This window comes from Sphaeramia orbicularis, chromosome 13 (genome assembly GCF_902148855.1).
Source record: "Sphaeramia orbicularis chromosome 13, fSphaOr1.1, whole genome shotgun sequence".
Lineage (NCBI taxonomy): Eukaryota > Metazoa > Chordata > Actinopteri > Kurtiformes > Apogonidae > Sphaeramia > Sphaeramia orbicularis.
In genome coordinates, this window is record NC_043969.1 from 30,131,495 (window position 1) to 30,149,859 (window position 18,365).

Genomic DNA, 18,365 nt, shown 5'->3' on the forward strand with positions numbered 1-18,365 from the left:
TTGTGGTTTGACAGATTAATCTTAGTTAATGGCAGTTATAAAAAGCTAAATTTGATGTGTTTATGTATTTGAAAACATGTCATATGACTCTGCTGCTGTTTAGGTGACATATCAGGTTAGTATTTCTCAACTGATTAATAATGTCACAAAGAGAAGACTACACACACCTTCATGACATTTGTAATTATTATTGATATTTATTTTTTTTAATTTGGTATTTATGGGGAAACAACCTTATTCTACATGGCTAATTAGCATGAACACATTCATTATTTGCATATGGTCATCCTCACTAAGCAGCCATATCTTTTGATATTAAAATTAAACATGGTGACATGATTAATTTGGCTTTTATTTTGCTTCAAATTTTCACATTCATATATTCATACACAGAATGTTTGGCTTTTCACTTTTCACAAAACCAACTTCATCTGGCATATTTTCCAGTCATGCCTTTCTTGATATTTCTTTCAGGCTGAAATAAAATGATGTAACATTTGGGCACAAAGATACACAGTAATAATCCAAAACTGGAAGCTAATATAGCAAATATCTCCACAGCCACAGTGAATTTCCCGGGAGAGCTGACATATGCTGGGATGAAAGAGATCCACACAGCCCAGAAAATGAGCATGCTGAATGTGATGAGCTTCGCCTCATTAAATGTGTCGGGTAATTTGCGTCCCAGGAATGCCAGGAGGAGGCAGAGGAAAGCCAACAGGCCGATGTAGCCCAGAACTAAGTAAAATCCAGGAGGCCATGGCTCCAGACACTCCACGACAATCTGAAAAAAGATTAAAAATATGTATCATTGTAAGGTTTTGTACATTATGGTTGTGCAAAACTATGTTTCTCCTTACTCTTCCAGTTGTGGCTTGGTAGGTTGGGTTCCTGAATGGAAAAGGAGGGGCACCTATAAGCCAACCAGCACAAAGACAAACCTAGAGGGATAGAAATGAACAATCACTGTTTACAATCTATGCATAATGTTTTTACAAGTAACTATATTAAATGTATGATGTGCCTATATTCATACCTGAGGAGCGGTTGTGCAGAGGAGTAGAACCCTCTGCTGAGATGGACCAAACATCCTGAGAATCCTGGAACCAGGGACACTAGTCTGAAAGGCCAGAAGAACCACGATGGTCTTAACAAGGAGGCAGGACAGACAGAGGACAAAACTGACCCCAAAAGCTGCCTGACGGAGCCGACATGTCCACACAGACGGCCGGCCGATGAACACAAGGGAACACAGGAAGCAGAGTTTCAGCGACAGAAGAAGCAAGAAACTTATTTCGGAGTTGTTGGCCCTGACGATGGGAGTGGATCGGAAACGGTGGAAAACAGCGGTGATGATGGTTGTCAGAACAACACCCAGCAGAGTGAGTGTGACCAGGATGATGCCCATCGTGTCGTAGAAAGACAGGAATTCTTCTACTCCAGCGACACATATGACCTTTTCTTTGTCTGACCAGTAATACTCAGGACATTTTGTGCATTCAGTGGAACCTGAGAGAGGACACACAGCAGACGAATAAACACACAAACTCCCCTATACTCAGAAAAGACCTCTTTATGATGAACTTTGATAACTGATGATGCCCAGTGTATTATCTTATTATGGGCGTTTAAAACTTATTCACAAACGGACTATGAGAACTATGTTACTTAAGTATAAGCTACTGACTTACAAAGACATAGTCCATAAAAAAAAAAAAAAAAACAAAACAAAACATGAATTTGATCATGTGAACCAAAGGAAACTGTACATTTTATACATCTCCTAAATGTTTGTTGGATGTATGTCTATATGTGTATGTCAAATAAAAAAATCAGTTAAAAAAAAAACAAAACTTATTCACTGTACAAAACATGAATGATTGAACTACCAGTCTGGTTGCTGATCTCTCCATCAGCACAGGGCAGACAGTCAAAGCAGCAGCGAGGTTGTCCAGGTCGTCTGGCCTGTCGCCTACCTGGTGAGCATGGGGCACTGCACTGAGACACAGGCACCTTGGAAAAGACCAACTTCAATTCAATTATTTGTATCACTTTTAAATGTCCAGTTTTCTGACCTCATATGTCTTAAAATAATTTGGACCCACCTGTGACTGTCCATCTGTCCATATAATGGTCCTTTCCTCCATCTTCAGCTGATGTCCCAAAGGAGCTGAACCATCATAACTCCCCACTTTTATAAATCTAAACAGTGTTATGATTATTATGTTTGTACTTTTTTCACTGGGCTAAATAGTCCTCATAATGTCATAATTCAGTGAAATTAAATAAGAATAAGAATAAGATTAAACAAACAAAACTACAATTGTTGATTTTTTTTTCATCTTTAAGGAAAAGATTACCTCATTTCACCCTCATTGTCCTTCTGCCAGTTTATAATGTCATAAAGAGGAACCGGCTCACCATTGGAGTCAAAATGTACTTTTTCACCAAACTGGTTGGTGAAATTCACTGTTTTCAGATGTTGTAGCAACTGAATAAAAAGAGGAAGAGTGAAAACAGTGAGATGATTTTGTGCAGAAAAAAGAGTTACATTCATAATGACATGGATGCATTTTGGAATTAACTCACCTGCAAAGACGTAAATGGTTTATTTTTGTCACACTCTCCCTTTTGTCCTGCAGAATCACAGTTCAGTAAATAGTGCAATGCATGTGCAATAGCATAGACAGCTTTATACACATTATGGGATATTCTGACTTGGGAGAAATCAGTATAACTGCTGTGAGTGTGCTGTAGACTCTCTGAACCAGTGCAGACAGGTTTTTCAGCAGCACTTTTATACTTTCTATCACCTGTCCCATCGTGTAGACTCGAATTTTCCCCAAATGGCCTAACCATGGACTCAGATCTGTTCTGAGAGTCAGGAGCGTATCCAGATCCCACAAATTTATCCAGTGTTTCTACAGTGTTTTCTTCATATTTTTCTCCAAAAAATAATAGCTTACAATCAAACAGGTCTTCCCAAAACATGTTAACAAATTCCATCCCAGGTTTGGGAGACGGACGAACATTAAGGAGGAACTCTTTCAAGCCTGGGATCGTAACTCCGGGGAAAGAGAAGCCCAGTGTGCCTGTCAGGAGAGGGTGGAAGAGAGGTGAGGTCAACAGGCTCGCAGTTACCCACGCTTCACTGGCGACCCACTGGACCCCTGTTACATTCCTCTGAGACAGCTGGGAAATACAGCAAACAATGAAAGAAGCAGATGAAGAAATTAATTAACCTGAGCAATAATAAAATGTATGTTATTTTGGTTGCACTTGTCTTTGTGTAATGTTTCTAACAAGTGTGTTCACCTCTAAAAACAGCTCCAGCAGCTGTCCCTCTGTTGCAAATACCACTACCACCTTTGCTGTGGACTTTTGCAGTATGTCAGCCATTTCTTGTATCTCAGCCACTGTGGGGGATTTGGGGATGGTTAGGTGAAACGCCACACACCCACCATGTTCTCTGAAGTCAGTAGAAAATGCCTGAATGCCATAGTGACTATAGTCATCCTAAAATACATAAAGGTGACATTTAGAATAATTTCAGTGGTTTTTCTGTTTATTGAACCCTTTCATGCATAGCGGTCACTACAGCGGACAGTTATTCTACAGCCATTCTCTTGTATATTGATGGGTTTTGTTGTTTTAGCTGCATATCAACCAACAAGAGCTAGAAACACTGTTCAGGACAGCTCACACCCAGGCCATCACCTGTTCAGCTTGCTTCCCTCTGGACGGAGCCACAGGTGCATCATGGCCAAAGACAGACTAAAAAACGGCTTCTGTCCCAAAGCCATCATAACACTGAATGCAAATATGAACTGATTAGACTCATTACCGACAGAGTTCTATTTATTTACTATTTATTCACTATCACACACTTGCGCTGTCACTTTACTCGAATCGTTTAGCGCTACTGTATTGTCTATTGTTACTGTTTATTGTTTTATGCGGTCGCACTTTAAGGCTTAGCTTTTAATCTCGTTGTCCTGCTTGGCAATGACAAATAAATTCTGATTCTGAACACAGTGGATGCTTATGCACCATCCCATACACTGTAATTCATACTAGTACTGTTACTTCGCTGTTCTTGATAAACCTGATCTGCACTAATATGTTTGAGTGTAAAGTAATTGCTAACTGTTATTAGACTGTAATTAACAGTTTTCTTAAACAAAAAGGTTGTTTTGGTTTTTTTTTTGCATATTATCTCCATGAAGTGAGTAATTGCTAGTATTAGAGTATGTTAAAATGAGAGAAAACATCAGATTAGCTGCATTAAAAATGTTTCTTCATAGTTTTCACACTGTATATGACTTTCTGATATTGTGTTTTGAATACATGTTTCTTTGCTTCAAAAATTAAACACACGGTGTCCAGCTGAGTGGACATTTTTGTAGCTCCATGAAAAATAGGTTTAAAAATGTTTTATTGTTTTGTTCATGCCTAAAGAGGGATAAAAACACTCAGGAAAAAAATCTTGACTAGGATTTTCATAATTCATGCACAAAAGGGTAAATAGAAAATAAAGACAGTATAAGTGCTTATCTCACCATGGTTCCTATCGTGCCCACCCAGCTCCAGCCTAAGTAGGTGACCAGCTGAACAAGACCTCGAACTTGAAAGAGATCACTTGGCACAGTGCGCAAAAATGATGGGTACGAATGTTTGTCAGTAAGGCAGGTACATGTAGCAAAGTAACTCACCTACAGGAAGATAGTATTGAATATGAAATCATAGTTAAATTACTGAAACTTTCATCATCAGATTTTACCCTGCCCTTATGCTCTTACCAGTGGGATGTTGAAAGGGCCGAGAGTGTGAGCCACAGCTCTGGTAGGAGACGATGATGCAAGACCAATTACAGCAGGCACAGGAGAACCAGTCAGACATGAAGGTGGGATTTCGGACCATGTAGTAGTTGTAGAATTTCCTGTTTTATCAGCAACACTGTTAATAGCACCTTCATTTTCAGTTGCCTTCAGCAGCTTTTCTGCTTTTTCCACACTCATTTGCATTGTGTCCACTTTACTTATCACAGCTTTGGAGGGACTGACTAAAGACAGGAGAGACTGCAGGCTGGTGTGGACATGGTCGCAGCTGTCCATAATCCGATAGCCCAGTTTAACACCAGGTAACAGGCTGGAATTAGAGTTAATTTCCTCCACTGCAAACACCATGGTCATCATCCAACGAAAGGCCCTGTGATCAAACCTTGGAAAACAAAAAAAAAAGCTTTGGATTCTGTGTAATTCTGAATGGGATAGACATCTGAGTAGGACTCATACATGTGAGCATGCACGCCAGTCTTCTTTAACCCCCAAAGACCTAAACAGCAACAGGCTTTTTCAGACATATAAAAATCATAATACAACCACCAACAGAGTAAATGCCAGAAGCAGATTATCAGCAGAAAACAAACAAAACAAAAAAGGAAATGTATCCCATTATAAAAAAAGAAATACTTGATACAATTTTAGTGTTTACACATTCAAAAATCATACTAATTTACGATGTTTAATAACTTCTGAACCACTAATACAGTAGTTATTAGTTATTTGATTTACTATCAAATAACTAAGTGCATTAATACATATAAATGATTTACATAAAATGCAGTCTCTCAGCTTTCCATCATCGTCTTCTGCAAAAGTGATTCAAGATACTTGTTTTTATGTTCAGTTAATGATATACTTTGATGAAAAACACACATTTTCTTCCATTTTCTCTTTTCTGATATAATAACCTTTGCATGCTGAGCTTTTATAAACATCTACTATAGGTAAATTGAGCATAAACAAATACCAGATTTTTATTGGAAAATGCAAAATGCAGAGGAATATATGATAAATATGTTATAAATCACAGGTCAGATGTAGAGAAAAAAAAAATCAAATATTTCTGGGTCTTTAAGGGTTAAGTTGTGACAGCAGAATAAAAAAAGACAGCAGTGATCTGATGGTAATGAAAGTAAAAAACACTCTGAAAAACCTCCCACTCACCCACTGCAAGATGTGAGTTGAGGTTTGTTACGGTAGCTCTGCTGTGGCTCCGAAGCCACATAATGAAGAGGGAACAGCCCCCCGATCACTACCTGCCCTTCTGACTGCAGCGCCAAAGGTTCACTGTCTACAAGTTTAACACATGGAAGCACACTAAAAGCATGTCCTCCTTTACTCTCCAAACCTTCCAACTTCCCTGCTTTAGTTTTCTCTCCATCCATACCTAATTTTAGCCTGTTTCTTTTCTCCTCAGAATGTGTATTGTCAGACAACAACATGAGGGGGAGGCTCATTAAGACCCATAGCAGCAGCCAAGGGTGAGACCCCATAAAGACCTTAAGTGGAGATGAGGGTTCTCCAACTTTGAACGGCTGATGAAGACTATATAAAATCTGAAATGCATGTTTCATTACATCGGTCACAAGTGTCATTGCCACGTCAGCCAATCACAATCCAAAGATGGCTCACATGAATTGTGTCTAAACAGATCACCTTTTCTTTTAAATTAACACCTATAGTAGGCGAATAATAAAAAGTGATCAGATGTTTTAACCAAAAAAAAAAAAAAAAACACTTGCTATTATACAGTAAAGTTTCAACAAAATAAAAACAAAGGGGACAAAGATTAACTTTATCATAAGACAGATAATCCTGAAATAGAAACAACAGACAATAGTTTGATATTTCTCTGCCACCTACTGGGCATCTTATAGTAAAACTAGTCTGAATTAAAGTCAAAGGATAGCATGTAACTTATAAAAAGTAAAGGTATTATCCTTAGGATTTATTCAAGCATTTTTCATTGTTGATACTTAAGTTCTGTTTGAAAACTGGTTGATAAAAATTGATGTGATTTCAATTTATGGAATGCCAGTAAATGAAGCTGACACTGTGGTGACTGAGGATTCGTATATACAGTATATATACACCAGTGGTTCCCAACCACAAATTTCTGATGACCTCAGACATTCAAAAGAGAGTCTTTTTTTTTTTTTTTTTTTTTTTCAAAATTAATTTGTTTTTGATCATGTAATAGTTTGCTATACTATGTTGCAAATAAACATTAATTTTAGACAACATGTAGGCTATATAATGTATATTATGGATGGAGGCAGAAAGCCAGGTGTAGATTACTACACAAAGGGAGAGTTTTATTTTCCTTGGTCAGGATATGTACAGTCAGTCCAGCTTGTGTTTACAAGGCTGACAATTAATACTGAACAAACAGTAACTCAAACTATGAATTATGAAAGAGCTGCAGCATTTTAAACCGACCACAATGAACATTTGAAAGACAAACAGTACCACAGTGCTTCAGTTTCAGCTTCAGAATTTGTCACGTTTTTTATATACTGTGATTATCTCTCAACTCACCATATATTTTTTTAGTAAGTTTTTATTTTTATCAATTACTAGAGAGTTTAGGCGACCCCAGTTGAATTCCAGGCAACCCCACATGGGGTCCTGAGCCCAAGGTTGAAAAACACCGATATACACATCCCACTGAAAAAAAAAAAAAAAAAAGTGTAGAATTTATGGCTAGAAGAGAGATAGATCTTAATAATAAATAATATCTAATTCCTTGTGGCGTTAAAATGTGACACTGGTCTTCTGAATCTAATTCATAAGCCCTGCCTCTGTAATGGGTGGTACAAGAGATTAAACAATGACGTAAATAGTGAAAGAGCAGAGCATAGTACTTTGTATAAATGATGAGACGAGAGAACAAGGGTGTGTGGAGGAGTGCAATTATGGGGATATTTATCGACACACACCTGATGTTTTGTGTCTGTTACTCTTTTTTACTTCCCTTGTGTTCTTCTATGTCTGTAGATTGTGCTTTAAGGAAACAATTTGATCTAAATGTAATGTACAAAGCTGGTGATGTGATACTAGGTGGTCTGTTTGAGGTTCACTATTCATCTGTTTTCCCTGAGCTTTCCTTCACTTCAGAGCCAAATCAACCAATATGCCAAAAGTGAGTTTATTGTATTTAACATATAGATTTTTACAATTTTCAATAATTTATCACATTTGTGGGGTATTTGTTGTAATTCCATTGCTTTCTTCTGGGTTTTTTTCTGTTTTGACAGTATAATTTAGTGCTTAATGATAACTTTGTGCAACAGTTTTGACATTCTAGGCTTCAAGCATGCACAGACAATGGCCTTTGCTATTGAAGAAATTAATAGGAACTCCAACCTTTTACCTAACGTGACTCTGGGATACAATTTGTATGACAATTGTGCATCACTTGGAGTTGGATTTCGTGCTTCATTATCCCTGGCAAGCGGCAGACAGGGGCATTTTCTTTTGGATGAGGCCTGTGAGGGGGCCCCTCCAGTTCTAGGGATTGTGGGAGATTGCTACTCCTCATTTACTATTGCTGCATCAAGTGTGTTGGGTTTATACAAAATGCCTATAGTGAGTTTCCCATTTCTTCTCTGTATGTTTCTGATTAATTATGTTTTACTTGCATTTCTCATTTAAATGTATAGTGAGTGGTTTTCTAACTGGCCTGAACTGAAAAATCCTTGTATATGTTTCACAGGTGAGTTATTTTGCTACATGTCCCTGCCTGAGTGACCGACAACGCTACCCATCCTTCTTTAGAACGATTCCAAGCGACACCTTCCAGGTAAAATTGTATGGCAAAAATAGGGCAAAACTAAGTATCTGTATACTTCATAGTTGAGGCAAGACCGTGTAACTGATTTACTATCAAATAACTAAGTGCTTCATGCATTTTTGTAATAAATTTATATTAGTTTAGATCAGGGGTGTCAAACTCATTTTAGGTCTGGGGCCACATTTAGCCAAATTTGATCTGAAGTGGGCCAGACCAGTGAAATAATAACATACTAATATATAATTAACGTCAACTCCAAACTTTCTTCTATGTTTTAGAGAGAAAAAAGTAAAATTATGCAACTGAAATGTTTACATCTAGCAACTATCCTTTAAAACAATGGAAATATCTTCAACAAACTGAAATTTCTTCAGAAAACTAAGTGCAATTTTAACAATATTATGTCTCAGTTTATCATTTACACATGTCAGTTACAACTTACAGATCACAGTGGATCCAAAAATACACAAAACATTTAATAACAGGCAGAATATTGGTAAACTTGCACTTCAGATATTTCAAAATGTTCATATTTGTTCAGGTTATGTGCATTTTTGTGAAATGATAGTTTGTTTTAGTGTAAATACAGTAAAATATCATGAAAACGTTTAATTTACAAAGAGAAAATTTTGAGGTTATTAGTATTTATAGGTTATTACAATAGTATTTTACTGAGCCAACCCACTTGAGATTAAATTGGTCTGTGTGTGGAACCTGAACTAAAATGATTAATATCTTCAATGTAATTTTTGCATTTTACAAATTCATCACACGGGCCTGACTGGACCCTTTGGTGGGCCGGATTTGACCTTCGGACTGCATGTTTGAGACCTCTGGTTTAGAGGAACCTGCACAGATTGAGCGAGTTATTTCCATTGTTATATAATAATATTGAGAAAAAAAGTCCTCCGGGTCATAAACTAATTCTTTCACTGTCCATCTGATCCAGGCCCTAAACTAATCTGTCAGCTGTGTATCCACTCAGGTTCGTGCTATGATTCAGATTCTAAAATATTTTGGCTGGACATGGGTGGGTCTGCTGGTCAGTGATGATGAATATGGACTCTACGCGGCCAGAACCTTTCAGTCTGACTTGGCTCAGTCCGGTGCAGGATGTCTGGCCTACACAGAGGTTTTACCGTGGGGCGGTGAACCAGCTGAATTCAGCAGGATAGCAAACTTAATGCAAAGATCTACAGCTCATGTGGTTATTGTTTTTGCACATGAGAGTTATGTGATTCAACTTATGGAAGAGGTAAGAGTTACACAGATAAGAAAGCAAGTAAGACTACGGAGATATTTTATGGTTTCATGTTATTATTTATCTATTTATTGCAGAATGACTTTATTATTCAAGAAAAAAATAGTGGAAAATAAGTAGAAGATAAAATACAGAATATTGGTGTAGATACATTTTTAATTCAGTAGTTGATAATTCATAATTTAATAAATATTTTCAAAAAATGTTAAATGGTATTATTTAAAGTAGCAGTCTTGAAGAGGTCTGTTTTGTTCTATTTGATGGGCTCTAATGGGAATAAGTGGCAATTTCAAGTACACTTAATAGAGCTCAGAAAAGTCACTGTGAATCTGTTTACATGACCATAAAAATCTGATAACTGAGAGTAATCAGATAATTGTAATAATCAGACCTGACATGTTTACATGCACTTCAGAAATCTGATAATCGAAAAACCCTGGTTTGGACAGTGCAGTCAATTAACGTATTTCTATTGGAGTACATATGTAGTGATGGTAGACTCAAACTTCCAATTACTGTCTTCTGCTCCTGTTTGACTCTGTAACTTCTGTTTTCTAATTTTTTAAAAATTGTATTAAACATGCACAGAAGTAAAAAATGAAATAAATCAGATTAATCTGTATGCATGCAGGAAGACATTTTGGAGTATTTGGGAGAAATCCAGGTGTGTTAATCTGATTTCTCATAATCAGATAACTGTCATTATCTGATAAATCATATCAGATTATCCTGTTTACATGATCACTTGAATAATCTTATAACTCCAGAAATAGGATAGCATATTGGTGTGCAGCAGGCTCACTGTGTCCATTTACATTCACACTAATACTCACACTAATATAATACCTGATTTCTGCTGTTTAATGCGGTTTACCTGAACATGTATTTGCTCAAATAATGTGTAAAGTGTTTTAACTGGGACTGTTAGTTTAATAAAAGACAATGTACACCTCATGTACACTGAAATAATACTGACATGTGCATTTACATAACTGATATGATTTATAAAACAGGTGGTGAAGCAGAATGTGACTGGTCTTCAATGGATGGCCAGTGAAGCCTGGACAGCAGCTGCTGTGCTCCAGACTCCCCGACTGATGCCATATCTGGGTGGTACACTGTGTATTTCCATCCGCCGAGGTGAACTACCAGGACTCAGGGAGTTCTTCCTACAAGTTCATCCTGAAAAGGACTTCAACAGCAGCTATGGCAGTAGCATGGTGGTTACCTATTTTCTTTTCTTTATTTTTTTTGTACATCTAATCAAAAGTGAAATCATGTTGTCTTTGTGTTAATAATTTCATTTTTCTCAGGTGAGGCAGTTTTGGGAATATACATTTCAGTGTAAGTTTGCACCACCTCCAGTAGGCTGGGTAGATGCTGGAGGAACACTGTGCACCGGAAAAGAAAATCTAGTGGAAGTGGAAACTGAATATTTGGATCTGTCTAACTTAAGGGCAGAGTATAATGTGTACAAGGCTGTATATGCTCTGGCGTATGCCCTTGATAACATGTTGCGCTGTGAACCTGGTAAAGGGCCTTTCAGAGGGAACAGCTGCGCCAGTTTACAAAGACTGGAGCCATGGCAGGTATGATATCACTCTATACTGAAATCATTCATAACCTTATATCCACTGACAGGTGAAGAGATAATACTGTTTATTATTTCATTACAAAGGAGATATAAGTGAACATTCAGCCCTTCAGTGCGATGTATCAAGTCATCATCTCCAAATCTACAGGTCTTGTTGGGTCAGTAGTTAGTACTGAGCAGTCTCTATCGAGTAAAGAATCTGTGCAGAACTTTAAATTACTGCTTTCTTCCAAACATTGTTAACATTGTCCTGACAAAACACCTCTGACCTGAGACACAGGCTCTACAAGATCTCTAAAGTTGTGTTCTGATATCTGGCACCAAGATATGAGCAGTGCATAGCAGAAGGCCTGTACACTGCAAAAATAAAACAGTATCCTCATTAACCTTCTAAATATCTTGCCTAAATGGCTCACCTGGGAGACTGTGTACCTTGCAGGCTGGTCCTATACCAGAATGAACAGGGTTCATTTGTGGTTCTGACTCTTTAGTTCTTAATCCACTGTCTCCCCTGTTTTTTCTTTCTTCTCTTTCTCTCAGCAGAAACCAAAAACATGACTGAAAAAACACTTGTGATATGACAACTTTCTCTCATTTCTTTTCTACATCCATAGCTTGTACATTATTTACAAATGGTGAACTTCACCACTTCATTTGGTGATCAGGTATCATTTGATGAGAATGGTGATGCCCTACCAATCTATGACATCATGAACTGGTTGTGGCTTCCTGATGGACGGACAAAGGTTCAGACTGTGGGAGAAGTTAAGAAATCGGCCTTCAAAGGGGAAGAACTCATTCTGAATGAAGACACAATCTTCTGGAACTTTGAATCCAAAAAGGTGAAATTCAGATAACTTGTCCCCTATTAATGAGGATTAGTGTAAAATAGTGACTTTTTCCCTCATTACAGCCCCCCCGCTCAGTGTGCAGTGACAGCTGTCCTCCAGGTACTCGTATGGCCAGGAAGAGGGGACAACCAGAGTGTTGTTTTGATTGTATCAGTTGTTCTGAGGGAATGATCAGCAATAACACCGGTGAGTGTTCTTGATCAACACAGTGCATAGTCTGATTATTTGATTTTAAGTTCATTCACTTTACCTGTCTCTTTAGACTCCATGGAGTGCACCAGTTGTCCAGAGGATTTCTGGTCCAGTCCCCACCGTGACCACTGTGTTCCCAAGAAAACTGAGTTCCTCTCCTACCATGAGCCTCTGGGTATCTGCTTGACAACTGCATCATTACTGGGTACATTTCTTAGTGTAGTTGTTTTTGGGATTTTCATTCATCATCGCAGGACACCCATGGTACGAGCCAATAACTTAGAGCTGAGTTTCCTGCTCTTGGTGTCTCTTAAACTGTGCTTCCTGTGTTCACTGTTGTTCATCGGTCGTCCCAGACTATGGACATGCCAGCTGAGACATGCAGCGTTTGGGATCAGCTTTGTGCTTTGTGTCTCATGTATTCTGGTGAAAACCATGGTGGTTCTGGCTGTGTTTAAGGCCTCGAAACCAGGAGGTGGAGCCAGTCTCAAGTGGTTTGGTCCTCTACAGCAGAGAGGCACCGTTTTAGCTCTTACATCTGTCCAAGCAGCAATCTGCACAGCTTGGCTTGTCTCTGCATCTCCAACTCCACATAAAAACACTAAATATCACAATGACAAAATAGTTTATGAGTGTGTAGTTGGGTCTATGGTTGGTTTTGCAGTGTTACTGGGTTATATTGGTTTTCTGGCTATTCTCAGCTTCCTGTTAGCATTTATGGCAAGGAATCTTCCCGACAACTTCAATGAGGCCAAACTCATCACTTTCAGTATGTTGATCTTCTGTGCTGTGTGGGTGGCCTTTGTCCCTGCTTATATTAACTCTCCAGGTAAATATGCCGATGCAGTGGAGGTGTTTGCCATCCTGTCCTCCAGTTTTGGTCTCTTAGTGGCGCTGTTTGGACCCAAATGTTATATAATTCTGTTAAAACCAGAGAGAAACACAAAGAAAGCCATCATGGATCGAGGCACCAAGTAATTTACTTATTTTATTTTATCTTATCTATTGAGGAGATTATGACAAACTAAATAATATTAATTTTGCTTTTTACTGATGAGTCCTTGTACTATCATGACAGTGAAAGATATATTTTGCAACATTAAATCTAAAACTATGGGCAGAATACACAGAATTTAATACAATATCAGTACTTGCTAATATGAGCCTAAGTTTGTTTCCCCCCTTAAATAAACATGGTAATCACTTACAGAGTACAGTATACCATCTGTGTCATCTGCTTTTCATGTTTATATTCCATTGTCAGAGATGCTTTTGTACAACATGAGTTATTGATGTAACAATGACAAAACATTCTTCTAAGGATACCAAATCATATTTTACTATGCCAGTTTGCATCACTTTATTATCAATTCATTTAGTTTATATCAGAGCCATACAAAGAGAGTTAGCTTGGATAGGCTACTTACATGAGTGGTGCTAACTTTACAAGTCCATTCACTCTGCAACTGTACTGTACTTGTAAGGAGTTAAACAATTCACCATTTTGAAGTTTTACTATTACTATTAGGACTGTGGTACAAGCAGAAAGCAGTGGTTAGCTGTGAACACTGCGTGTCTGCCGAGCTCTGCTCTGATAACACATACAATAAGGCATTAACCAGCGGATAGAAGCTAATTTAGCATGCCAGTGTTAGCACGGATACTAAACTCATTTAAAATTCAACATTAGCAAACTCAACAGAATTCTTATAGGATGAGTTGGATATTACAAATGCCAGAAGTTTTACTTCCTTTAACTCATGAATAATAACTTTAATGAAGAGCTTAGCTCTACAGCAACACACCTCCAGCTATGTTAGAAAAGGCTTAGATACTAATTAGCACATGACCTCAGCTGACAAACGTAACCAAACACCACCAGGTTCAGCAAAACAACTCAAATAAAACCCACTGATAACATTTGTACTAACCTTACCTTATCTTTAAAACTCCATACTTTGTGGTTATTGTGGTTAAATCTCAACAGCTGGCCAAGTGAAGCTAGCTAATTATAGGGCTACAGCTGAAAATCCAACATAACAGTTGTTTAAGATATAAATTTATACAAATGCCAACACAAACCAAAGAAAACAGAATTTACAACATAAATGTCCGCTAATACAAGAAATACACTAGATACTTTGAAAGATAACGATATCTTATTAACTTAGCGCTGGAGTCACTAGATCAGCTGCAATAGAAATTAATGTGTTCCGATGTCGCTACACTCATTGTTTGGAACTATTGGCCCCTCCATAACCCAGAAGTAGGTCGGTATTTTGTCTGCCATTTTTTTACATGGTAGTCTATGGAAGTGTCACAACTCTGTTTATACAGCTCTGGTTTATTTGCGTTTTTTTTTTTGTTGTTTTTTTTGAGAAGGAGTTCAACTGAAATTCCGCTGTGACCAACACGTGTTATTACAGTTTATTACAAAAATATATTGTTGTATTGTACAGCCAGAAATGAAATGTTTTATGCTACATTATGACCACATTATTTGTGTTTTAAGCAACTGAGAATGAGACCAGGATGATTCCTAAGACCTCATTGAAGGAGAGAAACTCCACAGGCTTGGGGAGACAAGAATCTCTATTTGCATTAGGCCAAAACTCACTGGGACAAGGGAAACAATCAGGAGAATCTGAAAAAAAAGATTTAAAAAAACGCCTTTTACTGTTCTGACAAGATCTATAGTTATCTAGTATGTATTTGAACAAATTTACCTGTAACATTGCTTATTTCTCCCTCAGGACATGGTGTACAGTCATAGCAACAAACAGGTTTTCCTTTCTGCAGCACTTTACGAGTCCCTGGATGACAGCTCTCACTGCACACTGACACAGGCACCTGTCAAATACAGACAAACTCACACATATACTAATGTATTGTACAGATGTTATTACTAAGATTAAAAAAATAATACATAAATGACCCTAGGTCATAATTCTCTGAGTTTCCTTACTTGTGTACTTCCCTCCATCCATCTGATGTCCTTGTTGATATGGACCTCCTGGCCCAGTGGCAGCGATGCATCATAGAATCCTACTGTCACAAACTCATTCCTCCCAGTTTTACTCTTCTGCCAGTTTACCAGCTCATATGTGGCCACAGGATCACCATTGGCATCAAACGAAACACTATAACCATTCTGAGAGAAATTAACTTTCCTCAGCTGAGTGAAAACCTGTGTGAATTGATTCAGTTGTGACAGTGTAGAGATATGGTTAGCAAAAGATGAAATTGAAATTAAACATAATACAATTATTTTATGTAAAAAGAGAAAAATGTAAATTATGGAGATTGGAACTGAAGCCTTTTACTGATTTTACTAGACAGACCTGTGTGGACTGAATCTTAGCAAACTGGTCACAGTGATTTGTGGAATTTCTTTCCACACATAATGCATTGTGAATGGCATGTGCTATTGCATACACAACCTTATACACCATGTTACTGATTCGGAGCTGAGATGTGTCAGTGTATGAGCTCTGGAGATTGTGTATGTCTTCAGTTCCATCACACACCCTCTCATCTGTGCCTTCACCTAAAACACAGAGGTACAAGTGTGTTTCATTCTACAATAGTTATATATACACGTGTACTTTTGAATAGAACTATTTAGTCATTCAAAATGGCTGCATAACCACTGAGCACCAACTATGAGTGATATTACAACTACTTTCTCACCTTTTCCCAGTCTGCAGTTAAACGCTTCCTCCCAGAACTCAGTAAGTACAGGGGATGCAGTCACTACAGTAGGAGAGAGATCCAGTAAGAAGTCTCTGAGCCCTGGGATGACAGACTGTTCAATACTAAATCCAAGGGCTCCTGCACAGAAGTTATACTTCAACAAGTCTGCATCTGTGACCCAGGACTCGCTGCCGATCCACTGGTGAGGAGGAAAAGGCTGGAGTGAAAGCTCCTCCAAAAGGATCCTCATATCTCCAGAGGATAAAAATGCCACAATAACCGTAGATGTTGACCTGAAAGAACAATTTGTATCATATAAATGAAGTTCACATAAAGCACTGGAGTAACAAATACAATAAAAAAAGGATTTAAAGTGAAGGAAAATGTTTTGTAGACGATGCATCGTACCAATTCACGCTGTAGAGATATGTACCTGATATTTTTAATACATGGACATAGCTGATCTGGATTTGCATTTTACTTTATTTCATTTTTGTTATTTATTATCCTATTTAGTTATATTTACGTGCTTTTCTAATCATTTAAGTTTTGTGTAAGATCTATACATTTAAATATGTCAGGTTATACCTTGAAAACACACATAACCCTTTTCTCAACATTTCAATTTTCTTTTCATGTATTAGAAGGGTGGCCACAATCCATTACAGTTATAAATAACACTCTACTGCACCTGGATAACTTAACCTGTGCCACTGAAGTGTTTAGAAAAGAAGCATCTCTCAACAGAAAGGGGGATGTTTAAAAGTATCTTTAAAATAAGTCTACTGAGAATATTAAAGTAGAATTGCAACACCAGGCCTATACTCTGACTCTATGAACTCACAGAGTTTTTTTCTTGCAGGATGTTTCTGTACATACCTGCGGATAACTTCAGCCACTCTCTGGATTCTGCTTCGTGGGTGGGTCCCAGAGAAAGACTCAGAGTATTCCACACAGATGCCTTCTTTCTGGGCTGCATACAGGAATGATGCCATGCCATTATTCCCATAGTCTGAGTCAGATCGGATAGCCCCTATCGAACTCCATCCGAAGTGTTTGACCAGTTTGACCAGTGCATCAGCCTGGAACTGGTCACTGGGGATTGTTCTGAAGAAGCTGGGATATTGCTGTTTATCAGACAAACACGCACAAGTGGCAAAGTGACTGACCTGAAGAAAAACAAGTAGAAACAGGTTTAGTAAAATCCTAAACAATGAAACACAGCAGCATTATTTTACAGACAAAGGGTCCAACTATTTACCAGAGGAATATCAAAGTGCCCGATGACGCGTGACATGGCGATTGATGGCGTTGACCAAGACTCACCAACAATAGCCATAACCATGCCAGAGTTTGAGCAGTTCTGACTGGTGTCAAATTCTGGGTCCTGGCCATTTGTGAGCTGAAGGGCTTTTTGCACAGCAATAGACACTGAAGCACACGAGTCATGGATTTGGTAACCGAGTGTAACGCCTGGCAGCAGCTCTGTGCTGTTGTTTATCTCATCGATGGCAAATATCATGGTGCATGCAAAGCGCAGTTCACGTGTCTTAACGCTGCGCAAAAACATTCATGTCACTGTTGAAACTCACGTTATAAGAACAATTCACAGGTTTAGAAAAAAAGAAATTCTGATCAGTGATTGAAAATTACTGAATGTAAAAGAAATGTAATTCAAAGTGTCAGAACAGGAAAATAGATTATACTGTTTTATACACTTTGATCATTAGAACATTTATAAACACCAATAACACAAAAATCAACAATAAATCTCATTTAGTTATTGTAGCTGCTCACATCTGTGTATAACTGTTGGCTGAAATATGTATATATATATATATATATATATATATATATATATATATATATATATATATATATATATATATATATATATATGTATATATATATATATGTATATATGTGTGTATATATATATATATATATATATATATATATATATTTTTTTTTTTTTTTTTTTTTTTTTTTTTTTTTTTTTAGCTCTCTCTTGTTGACATGTAATCCACAACAATTTGTCCATTATGATGTTAGAAAAAAAAAATAAAAATCAGAACATGAGAATAGATTCATAATAATGATTCATGTCAGCTGAAGACAACATTCTACAAAATACACT

At 37.5% G+C, this 18,365-nt stretch overlaps 2 protein-coding genes across 2 annotated transcripts; one reads left to right on the forward strand and one right to left on the reverse strand.

Moving 5' to 3' along the window:
• Positions 1-427: 427 nt before the first annotated feature.
• Positions 428-17,750, reverse strand: LOC115431106 (extracellular calcium-sensing receptor-like). The gene is made up of 22 exons (XM_030151353.1): positions 17,490-17,750; positions 17,108-17,397; positions 16,226-16,521; positions 15,877-16,082; positions 15,501-15,722; positions 15,262-15,385; positions 15,052-15,179; positions 13,072-13,136; positions 11,925-11,938; positions 6,009-6,135; positions 5,060-5,220; positions 4,800-5,002; positions 4,560-4,712; positions 3,317-3,516; positions 2,963-3,094; positions 2,590-2,830; positions 2,361-2,491; positions 2,106-2,202; positions 1,890-2,013; positions 1,037-1,509; positions 861-941; positions 428-784 (listed from the first exon to the last, which is right to left on the reverse strand). Exons 1-22 carry the CDS (start codon positions 17,748-17,750, stop codon positions 428-430), a joined length of 4,086 nt encoding a protein of 1,361 aa, XP_030007213.1.
• On the forward strand, positions 7,856-13,513 carry LOC115431832 (extracellular calcium-sensing receptor-like). Its single transcript, XM_030152485.1, has 9 exons — positions 7,856-7,986; positions 8,138-8,432; positions 8,560-8,646; positions 9,623-9,892; positions 10,912-11,121; positions 11,212-11,487; positions 12,107-12,334; positions 12,406-12,529; positions 12,606-13,513. Exons 1-9 carry the CDS (start codon positions 7,877-7,879, stop codon positions 13,511-13,513), a joined length of 2,508 nt encoding a protein of 835 aa, XP_030008345.1. The 5' UTR covers positions 7,856-7,876.
• Positions 17,751-18,365: the final 615 nt, after the last annotated feature.